General features: G+C 48.6%; 1 protein-coding gene across 2 annotated transcripts; it reads left to right on the top strand.

Moving 5' to 3' along the window:
• The first annotated feature begins 439 nt into the window (after positions 1-439).
• On the top strand, positions 440-9,381 carry LOC121291749 (zinc finger protein 271-like). 2 transcript variants are annotated; one of them, XM_041213266.1, is made up of 2 exons: positions 440-568; positions 7,156-9,381. In XM_041213266.1, the coding sequence occupies exon 2, from the start codon at positions 7,427-7,429 to the stop codon at positions 8,528-8,530; it is 1,104 nt and encodes a 367-aa protein (XP_041069200.1). In that variant the 5' UTR covers positions 440-568; positions 7,156-7,426; the 3' UTR covers positions 8,531-9,381. The 2 variants fall into 2 exon arrangements, with proteins under 2 accessions (XP_041069200.1, XP_041069199.1); XM_041213265.1 differs by lacking the exon at positions 440-568 and adding an exon at positions 4,679-4,711.
• The last annotated feature ends 3,959 nt before the right edge of the window (positions 9,382-13,340 follow it).

The raw sequence follows: 13,340 nt of genomic DNA on the forward strand, positions 1-13,340 counted from the left end.
CACAGACAGAACTGACCATTCACACTCCACAGGATAATAACCAGCTCCCAACACACACACAACTCAACAGTAGGAAATCAGTAAGAATCCTCAGGCACTCTGCCCCTCCCAGATAATTACACCTCACCTTCTCATATTCAGTAATGACCCATCAACAAAACTCAGGATAGATACCATCTGTATGAATTCTGCTCCTTCACTCACCATCTCCTCATTTGGTTTTCAGTCCCTACAGGAAGTGAAGCAGCTGTGGAAGAGGAGAGATAAAAACAAAAAACTGCGGATGCTGGAAATCCAAAACAAAAACAGAATTACCTGGAAAAACTACTTCTGCTGAAGGGTCATGAGGACTCGAAACGTCAACTCTTCTCCGCCGATGCTGCCAGAGCTGCTGAGTTTATCCAGGTAATTCTGTTTTTGTTGTGGAAGAGAAGAGATTGGGCAGAGTGGGTGAGCTCTCTGATTGACGTCTCTCACAGCCAATCCAAATATTTCTGGAGTAACATGAGTTTCCTGAAGCTTGGGAAACTGACCGGTGAGACGGAGGTGACTTTGAGCAGTAGATCAGGTGGGGATTTAAACTTGCCATTGTCCCATTTGAATAAAACCCCACTTGAGTATTGCTGAAAAAAAGAGACTTGTCTAAGCTTGTCATCTTGCACTCATCAGGACGCTTACAAGAAACCAATATAAGGGGGAAAACAACAATTTTTGGCAAGTGACGTTGCCATGGAAAATGCAACAGTGATGGGGACTGACAGTTAACTGCCAAGCATAGTTTGAAATTTAAACCAGGCAGCTTGACACTGATTGGTGAAGGCATTACCCTGAGGAATGAGTCAGCAAATGGCCGTCACTAATTTTGTTTAGCTGAAACAGGCGCAATGTTCTTTCCGTCTGTAAAGAAAAGGGCCCCATGTATTAATTTATGTAGCTTCAGGTACACACAAATGTGCCACACTGTGAGCCCGACTGACAATCTTAAGTTGGTTGTCAGTGTCATTCTTAGCACCTTCAGGATTATCTAGCAAATGTTATCCAGTCGTGGGATCACATCTAATGTTGGACACTGTGTTTTGAGTTTTGCAAACATGGGCTGGTGAAACATTGGTGGTGAGAGAGAGATAGGGCAGACAGAGTGGTGCTGGTGAAAACTGGCAGTGGGGTGGTGCACTCTGACAATTAGAAGAGCCACCCAACATCCAAACTAGTTTCGGGTGTAGGGTCATCTCGAGCTGAAATATTAACTCTGTTTTTCTCCACAGATGCTGAATATTTCCAGAACTTTTTATTTTCATTCTAGCTTTAAAAGCACAGAAATAGATCATTCGGCCCATCTGCTTTCTCCCAGGGCTTGTGTCCAGTGAGTGGGACTGTTATCACTTGGCTCGCTTTTGCCTCTTCAGTTGTAGCCAGAGAATTTCCTGCAATGGTTAATCTTCCAACCCCCATCGCTCTGGAGTCCGACCAAGGATCTATCCTCAGCCCCCACCTATTTCTCATCCACACGCTGACCCTGGAGAGGAAGTGAGAGAGAGAGAGTGGGAGGGGGGTGTGGTCAGGGGAGAGAGAGAGAGTGGGGGGGTGCGGGCAGGGGAGAGAGAGAGTGGGGGGGGGGCGGGCGGGAGAGAGAGTGGGGGGGTGGCTGGGGGAGAGTGGGGGGGGTGGGTGGGGGAGAGGGGGGGGCGAGTGGTGGCACTGGGAGAGAGAGTGTAGGGTGTGGGGGACAAAGGGAGAGTGCAGGGGTGGGGGGGGAGAGAGTGCGGGGGTGGGGGGGGAGAGAATGCAGGGGTGGGGGAAAGAGGGTGTGGGGGAGAGAGAGTGGGGGGTGGGGGACAGAGAGTGGGGGAGAGAGTGTGGGGGAGAGTGTGGGGGCATGGGGGAGACAGTATGGGGGCGTGGGGGAGAGAGGGCGGGGGTGTGGGGGAGAGAGGGCGGGGGCGTGAGGGAGAGAGGGCGGGGCCGTAAGGGAGAGAGGGCGGGTGCGTGGGGGAGAGAGGGAGGGGGAGAGAGGGTGGGGTGTGGGGGAGAGAGGGCGGGGCCATGGGGGAGAGAGAGCGGGGGCGTGGGGGGGATAGAGCGGGGGCGTGGCGGTGAGAGAGTGGGGGAGAGAGTGTGGGGGCGTGGCGGAGAGTGGGGGCATGGTGGAGAGAGAGTGGGGGAGGTGGGAGAGAGAGTGGAGGAGGTCGGAGAGAGAGTGAGGGAGGTGAGAGAGTTGGGGGGTGGGGAGGAGCGACAAAGAGTGGGGGTGTGGGGGAGAGAGATTGGGGGGGTGGGGGAGAGAGAATGAACGGGGTGGGAGGGAGAGTGAGGGGATGGGGTGGTGGGGGAGTGAGGGGTTTGGGGGAGTAAGAGTGTTGGGGGGGTGGGGGAGAGAGAGTAGGTGGGAGACAGAGGGGGTGGGGGAGAGATAGTGGGGTGTGGGGGAGAGAAAGGGGTGGGGGAGAGAGAGTGAGGTTTGGGGAGAGAGTTGGGGGAGAGGGAGAGTTGAGAGAGAGTATGGGGGTGGGGGAGAGAGATTGGGGGGTGGGGGCAAGAGAGAGTGAGGTGGAGAGAATGGATGGGGTGGGAGGGAGAGTGAGGGGATGGGGCAGTGAGTAGGGGGTGGGGGAGTGAGTGGGGGTTTGGGGAGTGAGTGGGGGGCTAGGAGAGTGAGTGGGGGGATGGGGAATGAGAGTGTGTGGGGGGGTGGGGGAGTCAGTGTGGGGGAGTGAGTTGGGGGTGGTGGTAGTGGTGTGGGGGAGTGAGGGATGGATGTGGGGGCTGGACTTAGCGGAGGGTCAGAGTGGTGTGGGGGAGTGAGTGAATGAGGGAGGGGGAGTGAGGGGAGTGAAGGGTTTGAGGGAGGGCATGGGTTGAGGGAGGGAGGGTGTGGGGTGTTAAGGGAGGGAGAGACGTGAGGGGTTGAGGGAGGGTGTGAGGGGGTTGAGGGAGCGTGTTAGGGGTTGAGGGAGGGAGGACGTGGGTGAGAGGGGAATGGGGTGTGAGGGAGGGCTGTGGGGGGGGAGTGAGGGAGTGGCATGGTGGGAAATGAGGGAGGGAGGGGCATTGGGGAGGAAGGCACTGTGTGAGGGGCATATGTGTGTGAGGGGCTTGGGGGTGTGAGTGAGGGGAATGTGTGAGGGGCATGGGGATGTGAGGGAGGGGAATGTGTGAGGGGCATGGGGATGTGAGGGAGGGGAATGTGTGAGGGGCATGGGGGTGTGAGGGAGGGGAATGTGTGAGGGGCATGGGGGTGTGAGGGAGGGGAATGTGTGAGGGGCATGGGGATGTGAGGGAGGGGAATGTGTGAGGGGCATGGGGGTGTGAGGGAGGGGAATGTGTGAGGGGCATGGGGCTATAAGGGAGGGGAATGTGTGAGGGGCATGGGGGTGTGAAGGAGGGGAATCTGTGAGGGGCATGGGGATGTGGGGGAGGGGAATGTGTGAGGGGCATGGGGGTGTGAGGGAGGGGAATGTGTGAGGGGCATAGGGGTGTGAGGGAGGGGAATGTGTGAGGGGCATGGGGGTGTGAGGGAGGGGAATGTGTGAGGGGCATGGGGAAGTGAGGGAGGGGAATGTGTGAGGGGCATGGGGATGTGAGGGAGGGGAATGGGGGTATGAGGGAGGGGAATGTGTGAGGGGCATGGGGGTGTGAGGGAGGGGAATGTGTGAGGGGCATGGGGATGTGAGGGAGGGGAATGGGGGTATGAGGGAGGGGAATGTGTGAGGGGCATGGGGATGTGAGGGAGGGGAATGTGTGAGGGGCATGGGGATGTGAGGGAGGGGAATGTGTGAGGGGCATGGGGATGTGAGGGAGGGGAATGTGTGAGGGGCATGGGGATATGAGGGAGGGGAATGGGGGTATGAGGGAGGGGAATGTGTGAGGGGCATGGGGGTATGAGGGAGGGGAATGTGTGAGGGGCATGGGGATGTGAGGGAGGGGAATGGGGGTATGAGGGAGGGGAATGTGTGAGGGGCATGGGGGTATGAGGGAGGGGAATGTGTGAGGGGCATGGGGGTATGAGGGAGGGGAATGTGTGAGGGGCATGGGGGTATGAGGGAGGGGAATGTGTGAGGGGCATGGGGGTGTGAGGGAGGGGAATGTGTGAGGGGCATGGGGGTGTGAGGGAGGGGAATGTGTGAGGGGCATGGGGGTGTGAGGGAGAGGTATGGGGGGAGTGAGCGAGGGGCGTGGGGGGAATTGACGGGCGAAGTGGGTGATGGAGCGGGGGATGGGGGGTCGAGGGGGTTAATCGGCTGCGATCCTAGTTCCCGCCGCCTGGGGCTGGGATTTGCAGGTGCGCACCTCCAATTCCAGCCCCGCCCACGTGACAGCCGCTCGGGCTCGCGCTTTCTCTGTTTCGAATTCCTGAACGCTGAGCGCGTCAGCAGAACAACTCCCATCAGGCACCGCGGGCTGGGCCAGTCGACTGCTACCGTACTGCAGCTCCTCGTGCTCCCTGACCCCATGCATTGTGGGTAACGAGTGGGTGAGAGTGTGTCTCAAAGGGCCTGCGCAGAACCAGAAGGCTCAGGGGCCGGGTTAAGTCCCGCCTCCAATCTGTGCTTGGCTGTGTTGCGTGATTGACATGACATTGTTGGCGGGTTTTAATGTTCCTGCCTCCGATTGGCTGTGAAAGACGTCAGTCAGAAAGTCCACCCATCCTCTGCTCTTCCTCTTCCACAGCTGGTTCACTTCCAGTAAAGACTGAAAACCAAATAAGGAGACGGTGAGTGAAGGAGCAGAGTTTATGCAGATTGTATCCCATAATATCCACACTAATGTTCAGGGTTGAATATCCAGTGAGTGAAGGAAGGTTCTTGTGACTTATGGTCTCTGGATAGTGTCCTGGTGGTGGAGCGAGTGTGTATTGAGTCTAATCAATAGTGGCTCTGATTAGGGGACCAGCTGTGTTCCTGATCCTGTCCGGACTCTTCAAGTGTTGTAGATGTTCCCATCCATGTGAGTGTTGAATGTTCCATCACACTCCTGACTTGAGCCTTCTCGACAGTGGGGAGGATTTCAGTGGTCTGGAGGGGAGTTCTCCCAGCATCTCAGGAGGAGGTGAAGATACTTTAACATTTGTGCCTTGCACTCATGAGCTGGACTCCAACATGGTTGAGAACGGAGCCACCTCGTCCTGTTAATTGACTGGTTGTTCACAATTCTGTACAAGCTTTGTCCTCTGTTGGCTGGGGTCGGGGGTGGGTGGTTGCTGTTTAGATCATTATTATCTGCAGCTCTTAGTGTTTAGCCTGGACTCTAAACTATACCCATTGCTGCTCCTGCCAAGTCTATCTAGTGTTTTGATAATCATCAACTGGGGTCTGTGAGATTGTGGTGGAATACAATCCTGCTGTTGCTGATAGCTCACTGCACCTCATGGACACCCAGTTTTGGGATCTGCCATTAGTCTACCTCCCTAGTGATGATTAACATGGTGAAATACTCATTCACCAGTTGGGAGGGGAGTAGGATTTTTCCTGGAACTTGTTTGACCTGAAGCCATGAGACTCCATAGAGTCAATATTGAGACTTCCCCACCTGCCAGCGCGATGGGACATACCAAGGGATGGTGACAGAGGAATCTTGGATGTTTCTAGATTGATACGATTCAGTGAGTATCACTGCTACTTGACCAGTCTGTGGGGCAGCTCTCCTCACTTGGCTACTTGTCCTCAGACCTTGGTAAGAGAGACTTTACATATATTACTGGGCTGAGATCACTTAACCTTATTCTGACACAATGCCCGGATTGCCCAGATATCTGATTTTCCTCATCATTGGACTTTGTAGTGATTGTTTATCATTGTTTGCTTGGTGACTTCAGAAGACCATTCAGAGTCAACCATTTTGTGTGAGACTGGAGTCACATGTAGACCAGACCAGGCAGTTGTATCAGGTTCCCTTCCCTGAAGGACAATATTTGGGTTTTTAGGACAACCTGAAAGTTTTCATGTTTCTATTTTGATTGTATTCCCCAAATTCCAAAATTTATTAAATTCAGTTTCACAACATGGAGTCGTTGATACAAATAGGGTGAGATGAAGAGGGGTGAGAGGAGGCTTGTGTGAAGCATAAACACCATCATGGACCAGTTGAGCTGAATGGCCAGTTTCTGCACTGTAATTCTATGTATGTAACTTTCTGTGGTTGGATTTGAACTCTCAATCTCTTGATTGTTAATCCATGTTATGACGCAACAGTTTGGTAAAGCTGTTTAAAAATCCCAGAGAGAAACAACTATCATAACCTGCGATGAACCGGGCCGGGCCAGGCCTCCATGCTGCGAGCCAGGCTGGACCGGACATCCATGCTGCAAGATGTGCCAGGCCAGGCTTTGTGCTGAACTGTTTGACTGGAGTTGGATATGGAGTGTGTTTATTGGAAGCATTTCCCTTCTGATTTACAAGCTGAGTTTTGTTGATGGGTCATTACTGAATATGAGAAGGTGAGGTGTAATTATCTGGGAGATGCAGAGACACATTTATTAAAATGCCTTTTAATGCTTTCTTTAAAGATTTTACCCAAAGGCCTTGGCCTTCCCCAAAATCCTGGGCTTGGATTTGATAGTTTTACCCAGTGCTGTGGCTGATAGCTGAATTTGGGATGTGCAGTCTGTATCTAATTTCCCAGGATAAACCAGAACCCTTCAATCAGCTCCACTGAAGCAATATTTTCCTTAGCTTCTAGCACTTCCTGTCCAGGACGTTTTCTTCCAACAGTTTTCTTCATATAAGCACATGGGGAGAAATTTTAAAATCTCCATTGATGTAACATTTTTCCTGAGTTTTTTTTATATATTAAACACATACTCCAAGGGGAAAACTGGTCTTCCAGCATGACTCAAGCTCATAATGAATTGATTTGTTTTACACTCCACCTGACTGTCTTTTCCATTGTCCTCATGGCACCTGGGAAGATGGGGACTGGGTGGAGGAAAGAAAGTAGCCATGTTGTCTGCTCCTGGTCACTATCCAGTGTCCCTGCTGGAAACAGAGGGTGTGTGACAGTCAAGTGAGGAAAAAGAAAGGACTTGCATCTGATGCTCCACACAGGGGAATAGCAGAATGACAAGTCACTGTGGAACAGTCTCTAATTGAGGAGTCAGCCCCTTCAGCAAAGGAGGAGAGAGAGTTGGAGGAAATCATGTTCCCTTTTCCTGTTTTACAGAAGGATTGCACCATACACCAGAGAATACAGCGAGGATAGACACCGCAGATAGATCCTGACCATCTTCCAAGGAACAACGGCACAACTGTGAGAAGACATCCAGTCCCTTCACAGCATTGCTCAACACAGAGGAGGTTGGGCCTCATGAACCACTGACTCATTTCAATGGTGAGAGGCTGTTCAAGTGTGAGGGGGGGCTTCACAGGATAGTAACATCTCCTAACAAACAAGGTGCATCTTTTACAACTACTGTTAACACACAAATAGCTACATGGAAGAAAAACCCTTCAAGTGTGAAATGTGTGATAAAAGTTTCATGACATCGACAAGTCTCCTGAGACACCAGATGATTCACACAGGGGAGAAACCATTCAGGTGTGAGTTTTGTGAGATGGCGTTCGCTCAATCCTTCAGTCTCCTGACACACCAGAGGATTCACACAGGGGAGAAACCATTCACATGTGAGGTATGTGACAAATCCTTCTCGGACTCATCCGCCCTCTGCAGACACCGACGCATTCACACAGGGGAGAAACCATTCACCTGCGATGTGTGTGATAAATCATTCTCTGACTTATCGACCTTCCGTAGACACCAACGCATTCACACAGGGGAGAAACCATTCAGGTGTGAGATGTGTGACAGATCATTTTCACAGTCATCAACGCTCGTACGACACCGGCACATTCATACTGGGGAGAAGTTGTTCAAGTGTGAGCTGTGTGATAAAGCCTTCATAAATTTCTCAAGGCTTCTGGTCCATCAGACAGGCCATACAGGGGCTAAGCCATTCACGTGTGAGGTGTGCAACAAATCATTCTTAGATTCCGCAGCACTCCGTGTACACCAACGTATTCACACCGGGGAGAAACCGTTCACGTGTGAGGTGTGTGACAAATCATTCTCGCAGTCATCGAACCTCCACACTCACCAACGCATTCATACGGGGGAAAAACCCTTCACGTGCGAGGTTTGTGATAAGTCATTCTTGGAGTTATCGAAACTCCTCCTCCATCAGAGAGTTCACACAGGGGAGAAACCATTTACCTGTGAGGTGTGTGACAAATCATTTTCACAGTCATCGCACCTCCGCGTACACCAACGCATTCACACGGGGGAGAAACCATTCACATGCGAGGTGTGTGACAAATGTTTCTCAAGGTCATCAAACCTCCTGCTTCATCACAAGATCCACACAGGGGAGAAACTCTTCAAGTGTCTGGTTTGCAGTAAAGCTTTCAGGACGTCTTCGAGCCTCCTGAGACATCAGAGGGTTCACACGAATGAGAAACTATTAAATTGTGAGATGTGTGACAAATCCTTCTCGAGGTCTTCCCAACTCCTGCTCCATCAGAGGATCCATAAAGGTGAGTAAAGCTTCAGGTGTGAGGCCTGTGATAAAGTTTCCCTTACATCTTCAACCTTCCTGGGTCACCAAAGGATTCACACAGGATAGTAACTCTTCAGGTGCAATGTTTGTGACAAGCCTTTCACCCACTCCTCTGATATCTGATGCATCAGAGGGTCCAAGGTGGTGAGAAACCATTCAGATGTGATGTGTGACAAGGCTTTCACACAGTCAGTGTATCTCCTGAATGATCAACACACTCACACAGGGGAGAAACCCTACTGGTATGAGTTCTGTAATGAAGCCTTCACACGGTTGTCGGGCCTCCTAGAGCATCAGTGAACCCACATTAGAGACAAACCCAGTGTGATGTGTGTAGGTTGGCCGGAAGTAGTTAGATTTTAGTCCAGCTTGAGAATTTTTATACTATATTCACTTTAGTAACCAGGGCAAGGAAGCTATTTTAACATTAACATGTGGCAGAGGAAGCGATTTTATATCCCATATTAACTATTCAACAAATTACTGTATTCAGTCGCAGCCAGTCATGGAACAGATGATTGTAAAAGTAATTAGTGAACCTTCACACAGTTATAATTGATGAACTGGTGTAATCAAAAGTCATATCAGAAAGACTGCATTTTCATATACATGTTAATGTATAATCAATATATGTGTCTGTGTGAGAAAGTGCAGTTTCAGGTGAAACTGCTCATACAAGGGAATCTTGTTGAAATCCTGATAAGATCCCTGGGACAGCACATCACGGCCTTGTAGAGTCTGTCCGAATAAATAGAAAGTTGTTCAAAATCAGATAAAGGAACAGTGTGAAGCAGCCCCATTGTATTCCTGGAAAAACTTAGCAGGTCTGGCAGCATCGGCGGAGAAGAGCAAAGTTGACGTTTCAAGTCCTCATGACCCCTCAACAGAACTAAGTAGGAATAGGAAAGGGGTGAAGTATATGCTGGTTTAAGGTGGGGGGGCTAGTGGAAGAAGTGGGGGGCAGTTGTTGGGACAAGCAAGAAGTGATAGGGTGGTGATATTATCTAAAAGAATGTGCTAATTAAGATTGGAGAGCAGGACAAGCAAGGTAGCTCTAGTGGGGGTGGGGTGAAATAAACCATGGGTGGAATACATTTAAAAATGATGGAAATAGGTGGGAAAAGAAAAAGCTATATAAATTATTGGCAAAAACAAAAGGGAGGGGGAAGAAACGGAAAGGGGGTGGAGATGGAGGAGGGAGTTCAAGATCTAAAGTTGTTGAACTCAATATTCAGTCCGGAAGGCTGTAAAGTGCCTAGTCGAAACCAGCTTATATTTCACCCCTTCCCCATTTCTACTTAGTTCTGTTGAAGGGTCATGAGGACTCGAAACGTCAACTTTGCTCTTCTGTGCTGATGCTGCCAGACCTGCTGAGTTTTTCCAGGTATTTCTGTTTTTGTTTTCGATTTCCAGCATCCACAGTTTTTTTGTTTTTATCCCATTGTATTCCTGTCTGAGATACTGAGGCCAGATGGCGTCTAGTGGACAGATGTATAAAAAAGGTAATCAAGTTTACCCAGCAACAGGTAGAGTCGCTCATAGGACAATAATAGCCTGACTCTGAAATGGGGTGATGGTCATCCAGGCGTTAAAAAGAGGGTTCCGTGAGGTTTTGTTGTGAGTCAGATTGTGGAGACTCCAGAGTGTGAACCACCTGTCAATGTCCACAAGTGGGATTGAGATCAGAGAGCTGAGAGGGTGAACGTGACTTACACTTGAACAGACTGTGCAACTAGCTAAAGCTACAATCATTCTCCACACTTTGTTAACAATATTGTTTCTTTCATAAACTTTCTAAAATTTACTATCCAAAGATTCCTAGTTTGCCAGTTGGTTAAGTCTCGTACAAACAAAAGTAGAGATCACACTCCACGTTTATACAATTAAACCAACTTAGAAATCACTTACAGTGAGAATTTTAAATTGGAGGCACTGTGGGACTGGGAACCAGTGAGGGTCAGCGAGCACAGGGGTGATAGATGTGTGAGTTAGGAGAGAGACGGCAGAGTTTTGGCTGACCTGAAGTTTATGGAGGGTGGAAGTTGGGAAGCTGGACAGAAGAACATTGGAATGGTCTACTCTAGTCCAGAAGCAACAACAGCATGGATTAGGATTTCTGCAGCAGATGGATTAATGTGGAGGTGGGGGTGTTGGAAATGGGCGATGTTACTGAGGGGGAAGTGGGTGCTTTTAGCGATGGAGTGGGTTTGGGGTCGGAAGCTCAGCTGGAGGTTGAAGAGGATGACACTGACCAATTGTTGTTGGGGATGAGAGTGGAGAGGGCAATCGAGAGGAATTTAAGGAATGTAGGAGCTGGAGTGATCCCTTGAGCCTGTTACACCATTCATATAGATCATGGCTGATCCCTATCTGAACTCTGTCCACCTGCCTGTGCTCTGTAACCCTTAATCCCCTTACCTAACAATAAACACTTCAATCACAGTTTTGAATTTTTCAGTTGACCCCCCCAGCTTGAACAGTTTTTTGTGGGGAGAGAGTTCCAGATTTCCAGTCCCGTTTTTATGAAGAAGTGTTTGCTGACATCACCCCTGAACAGCCTGGCTCGAATTTTAATGCTATGCCCCCTTGCTCTGGACTCTCCCATGAGGGAATAGTTTCTCTCTAATTACTCTATCAACTTGTTTAATCACCTTAAGCACCTCAAGTAGATTACCCCTTAATTTTCTACATTCAAGGGAATGCAAGCTCAGTCTGTGCAACCTATCCTCATAATTTAACCCTTTTAGCCCAGGAACATTCTGGTGAATCTATGCTGCACTCCCTCCAAGGCCAATATATCCTTCCTGAGGTGCGGTGCCTAGAACTGAACACAGTTCTCCAGATAGGGTCTAAACAGAGCTGTGTACTGCTGGAATATAACTTCCACAAGGACACAGTTGGTTTTGGGGAGGAGAAGTTGTGGGTTATCTTTTCTCTTCAGGATGGTCCTGGAGTAATGAGCAGTTTTGGCAGAGGAAAGCAGGCCCACTAGTGCTTGATGTGGTCCAGTCAGATCTGGGGATGGATGGCTAAACCAGTTGTGTACCTTCACCCCTAGGACTTGAGAAGCAGGGATTTCGACCAGGAGGGAAGAGAATAAAGGTAATTTTGGGAAAAAGGGTGTAGAAGGTGGGAGTGGTTAAACCAGATTGACGGCTACAGAAGCATTGTGGTGAATGGTGGGCCAAAGGGCAGAGAGCTGGGAATTAGTAAAGTGAGCCAGCTCTCAGGAGTGGGTATGGGGTAAAATCAGACCTTGCTTTAGTTGGTGATGTGAATTATAGACAGATCCTCTTCAGATGGCGGGTGTTTGATGAATACCATGGGGGATGTTTGTACTCTCCTGTCTGAGAGGACTAATATCCTGAGTATGGTGAGGGAGTGGGGGTGAGTCTCTACAGACCTGAGTTCCCTCAGCCCATCATACCTCAATGTAATAACGATGTGATATGTTCACCTTACAGTCTTCCAAGATTCATTTCATATTCTGGGAAAGATCTTGATTCATTTTCAAATGCTTTGTTATTTTGGTTGATTCAAAGTTTGGTGATTATTGTGTTGTTTGTATGTTGTTTTATCAATCTTTTTTGTATAGATTTATAACTTTTAATAAATTCACTTTTTTTAACTTAAACTAAACTACCTGTTCTGTCAGGATGGTGTGTTCCTATTCACTGAGACACTCAGGCTCTAACAATAAGAGTCCTGTACACAATATATTGCTCTATGCCACTGTGAGCTGGTATACTTTCTCCATCAATGGGTTTATAATTTCCAGTTCCAGCAATGTGATAATGACCAGAACATCTGTTTTTGTGATGTTGGTTGCAAGATCTGTAATGACCAGGACATCAGCAATAACTCCCCTGCTCTGCTCCGACTTATTGTCATGGAATCGTTTACATTCACTTAGTTTAACTGATCTGAAGATGGTACCTCTGACAGTGCAGCACTCCCTCAGTACTGCATCGGAGTGTCAGCTTCAGTGCTCAAGTTTCTTGCGTGAGACTTGAACGCACAACCTTCTGACTCAGATGAGAAAGCTACCCAAGACACGACTGACAACTTGTAATAAAGAGAAACTTAACATTTAAATTTGGAAGGAATATAAAAAAAGTAGAGTAGCCAACAGGCTCATAAAGAACAAAAGGTAAATCATAATCGAGACAGAGTCACTGAACTTATCCACAAAAAAACACTCACAAGTAATGGTATTCTGACAGAAACATTGGATAATGACTTTACCTCAGTTTTTACCAGTTAGGCTAACAAGATGGACTTTATATATCAAGACATATAAAAGTGAAGGAGGGGATATTATGAAACTTATAGATGGTAAATTATTGAAACTGGATGAGCTGCTTGTATCCAGCCTTGTATCCCCTTCACTATAGCAGGTTAAGGGACCATATTTTAAAATGTTTAAGATGTTTGAAGGAATAAATAGAATAGATGAAGAGAAACTAATTCTTCTGGTGGGTGACTCCAGAAGAATGAATATCCCTTAAAATTAGATTGAGACCTCTCATCTCTGTACCTCGTATTATTTCTCTTTTTCTGATTGTGTGTGAGAGTCTCTCACCTTATTATTTCTCTATCTCTCCCTCTCTATGTCTCTAGCTCTCACTTCCTTATTCTCTATCACTTCTTCCTGTGTCTATTAGCTCTCTCTTCTGCATTCTCTCTCTCTCGCCCCATCTCTGTCACTATCTTTGTCTCTCTCCTCTCTTTATAAACGAGATTCCAACTTCCTAACTTTTCATTCTCTTGTTAAAAATCTCTCTTTCTCTCACTG

Source organism: Carcharodon carcharias, chromosome 19, assembly GCF_017639515.1.
Source record: "Carcharodon carcharias isolate sCarCar2 chromosome 19, sCarCar2.pri, whole genome shotgun sequence".
In the NCBI taxonomy this organism is placed as follows: domain Eukaryota; kingdom Metazoa; phylum Chordata; class Chondrichthyes; order Lamniformes; family Lamnidae; genus Carcharodon; species Carcharodon carcharias.

Excerpts from the sequence above, each read along its gene's own strand:
- LOC121291749 (XM_041213266.1), top strand. The coding sequence starts at position 7,427 with ATGGAAGAAAAACCCTTCAAGTGTGAAATGTGTGATAAAAGTTTCATG.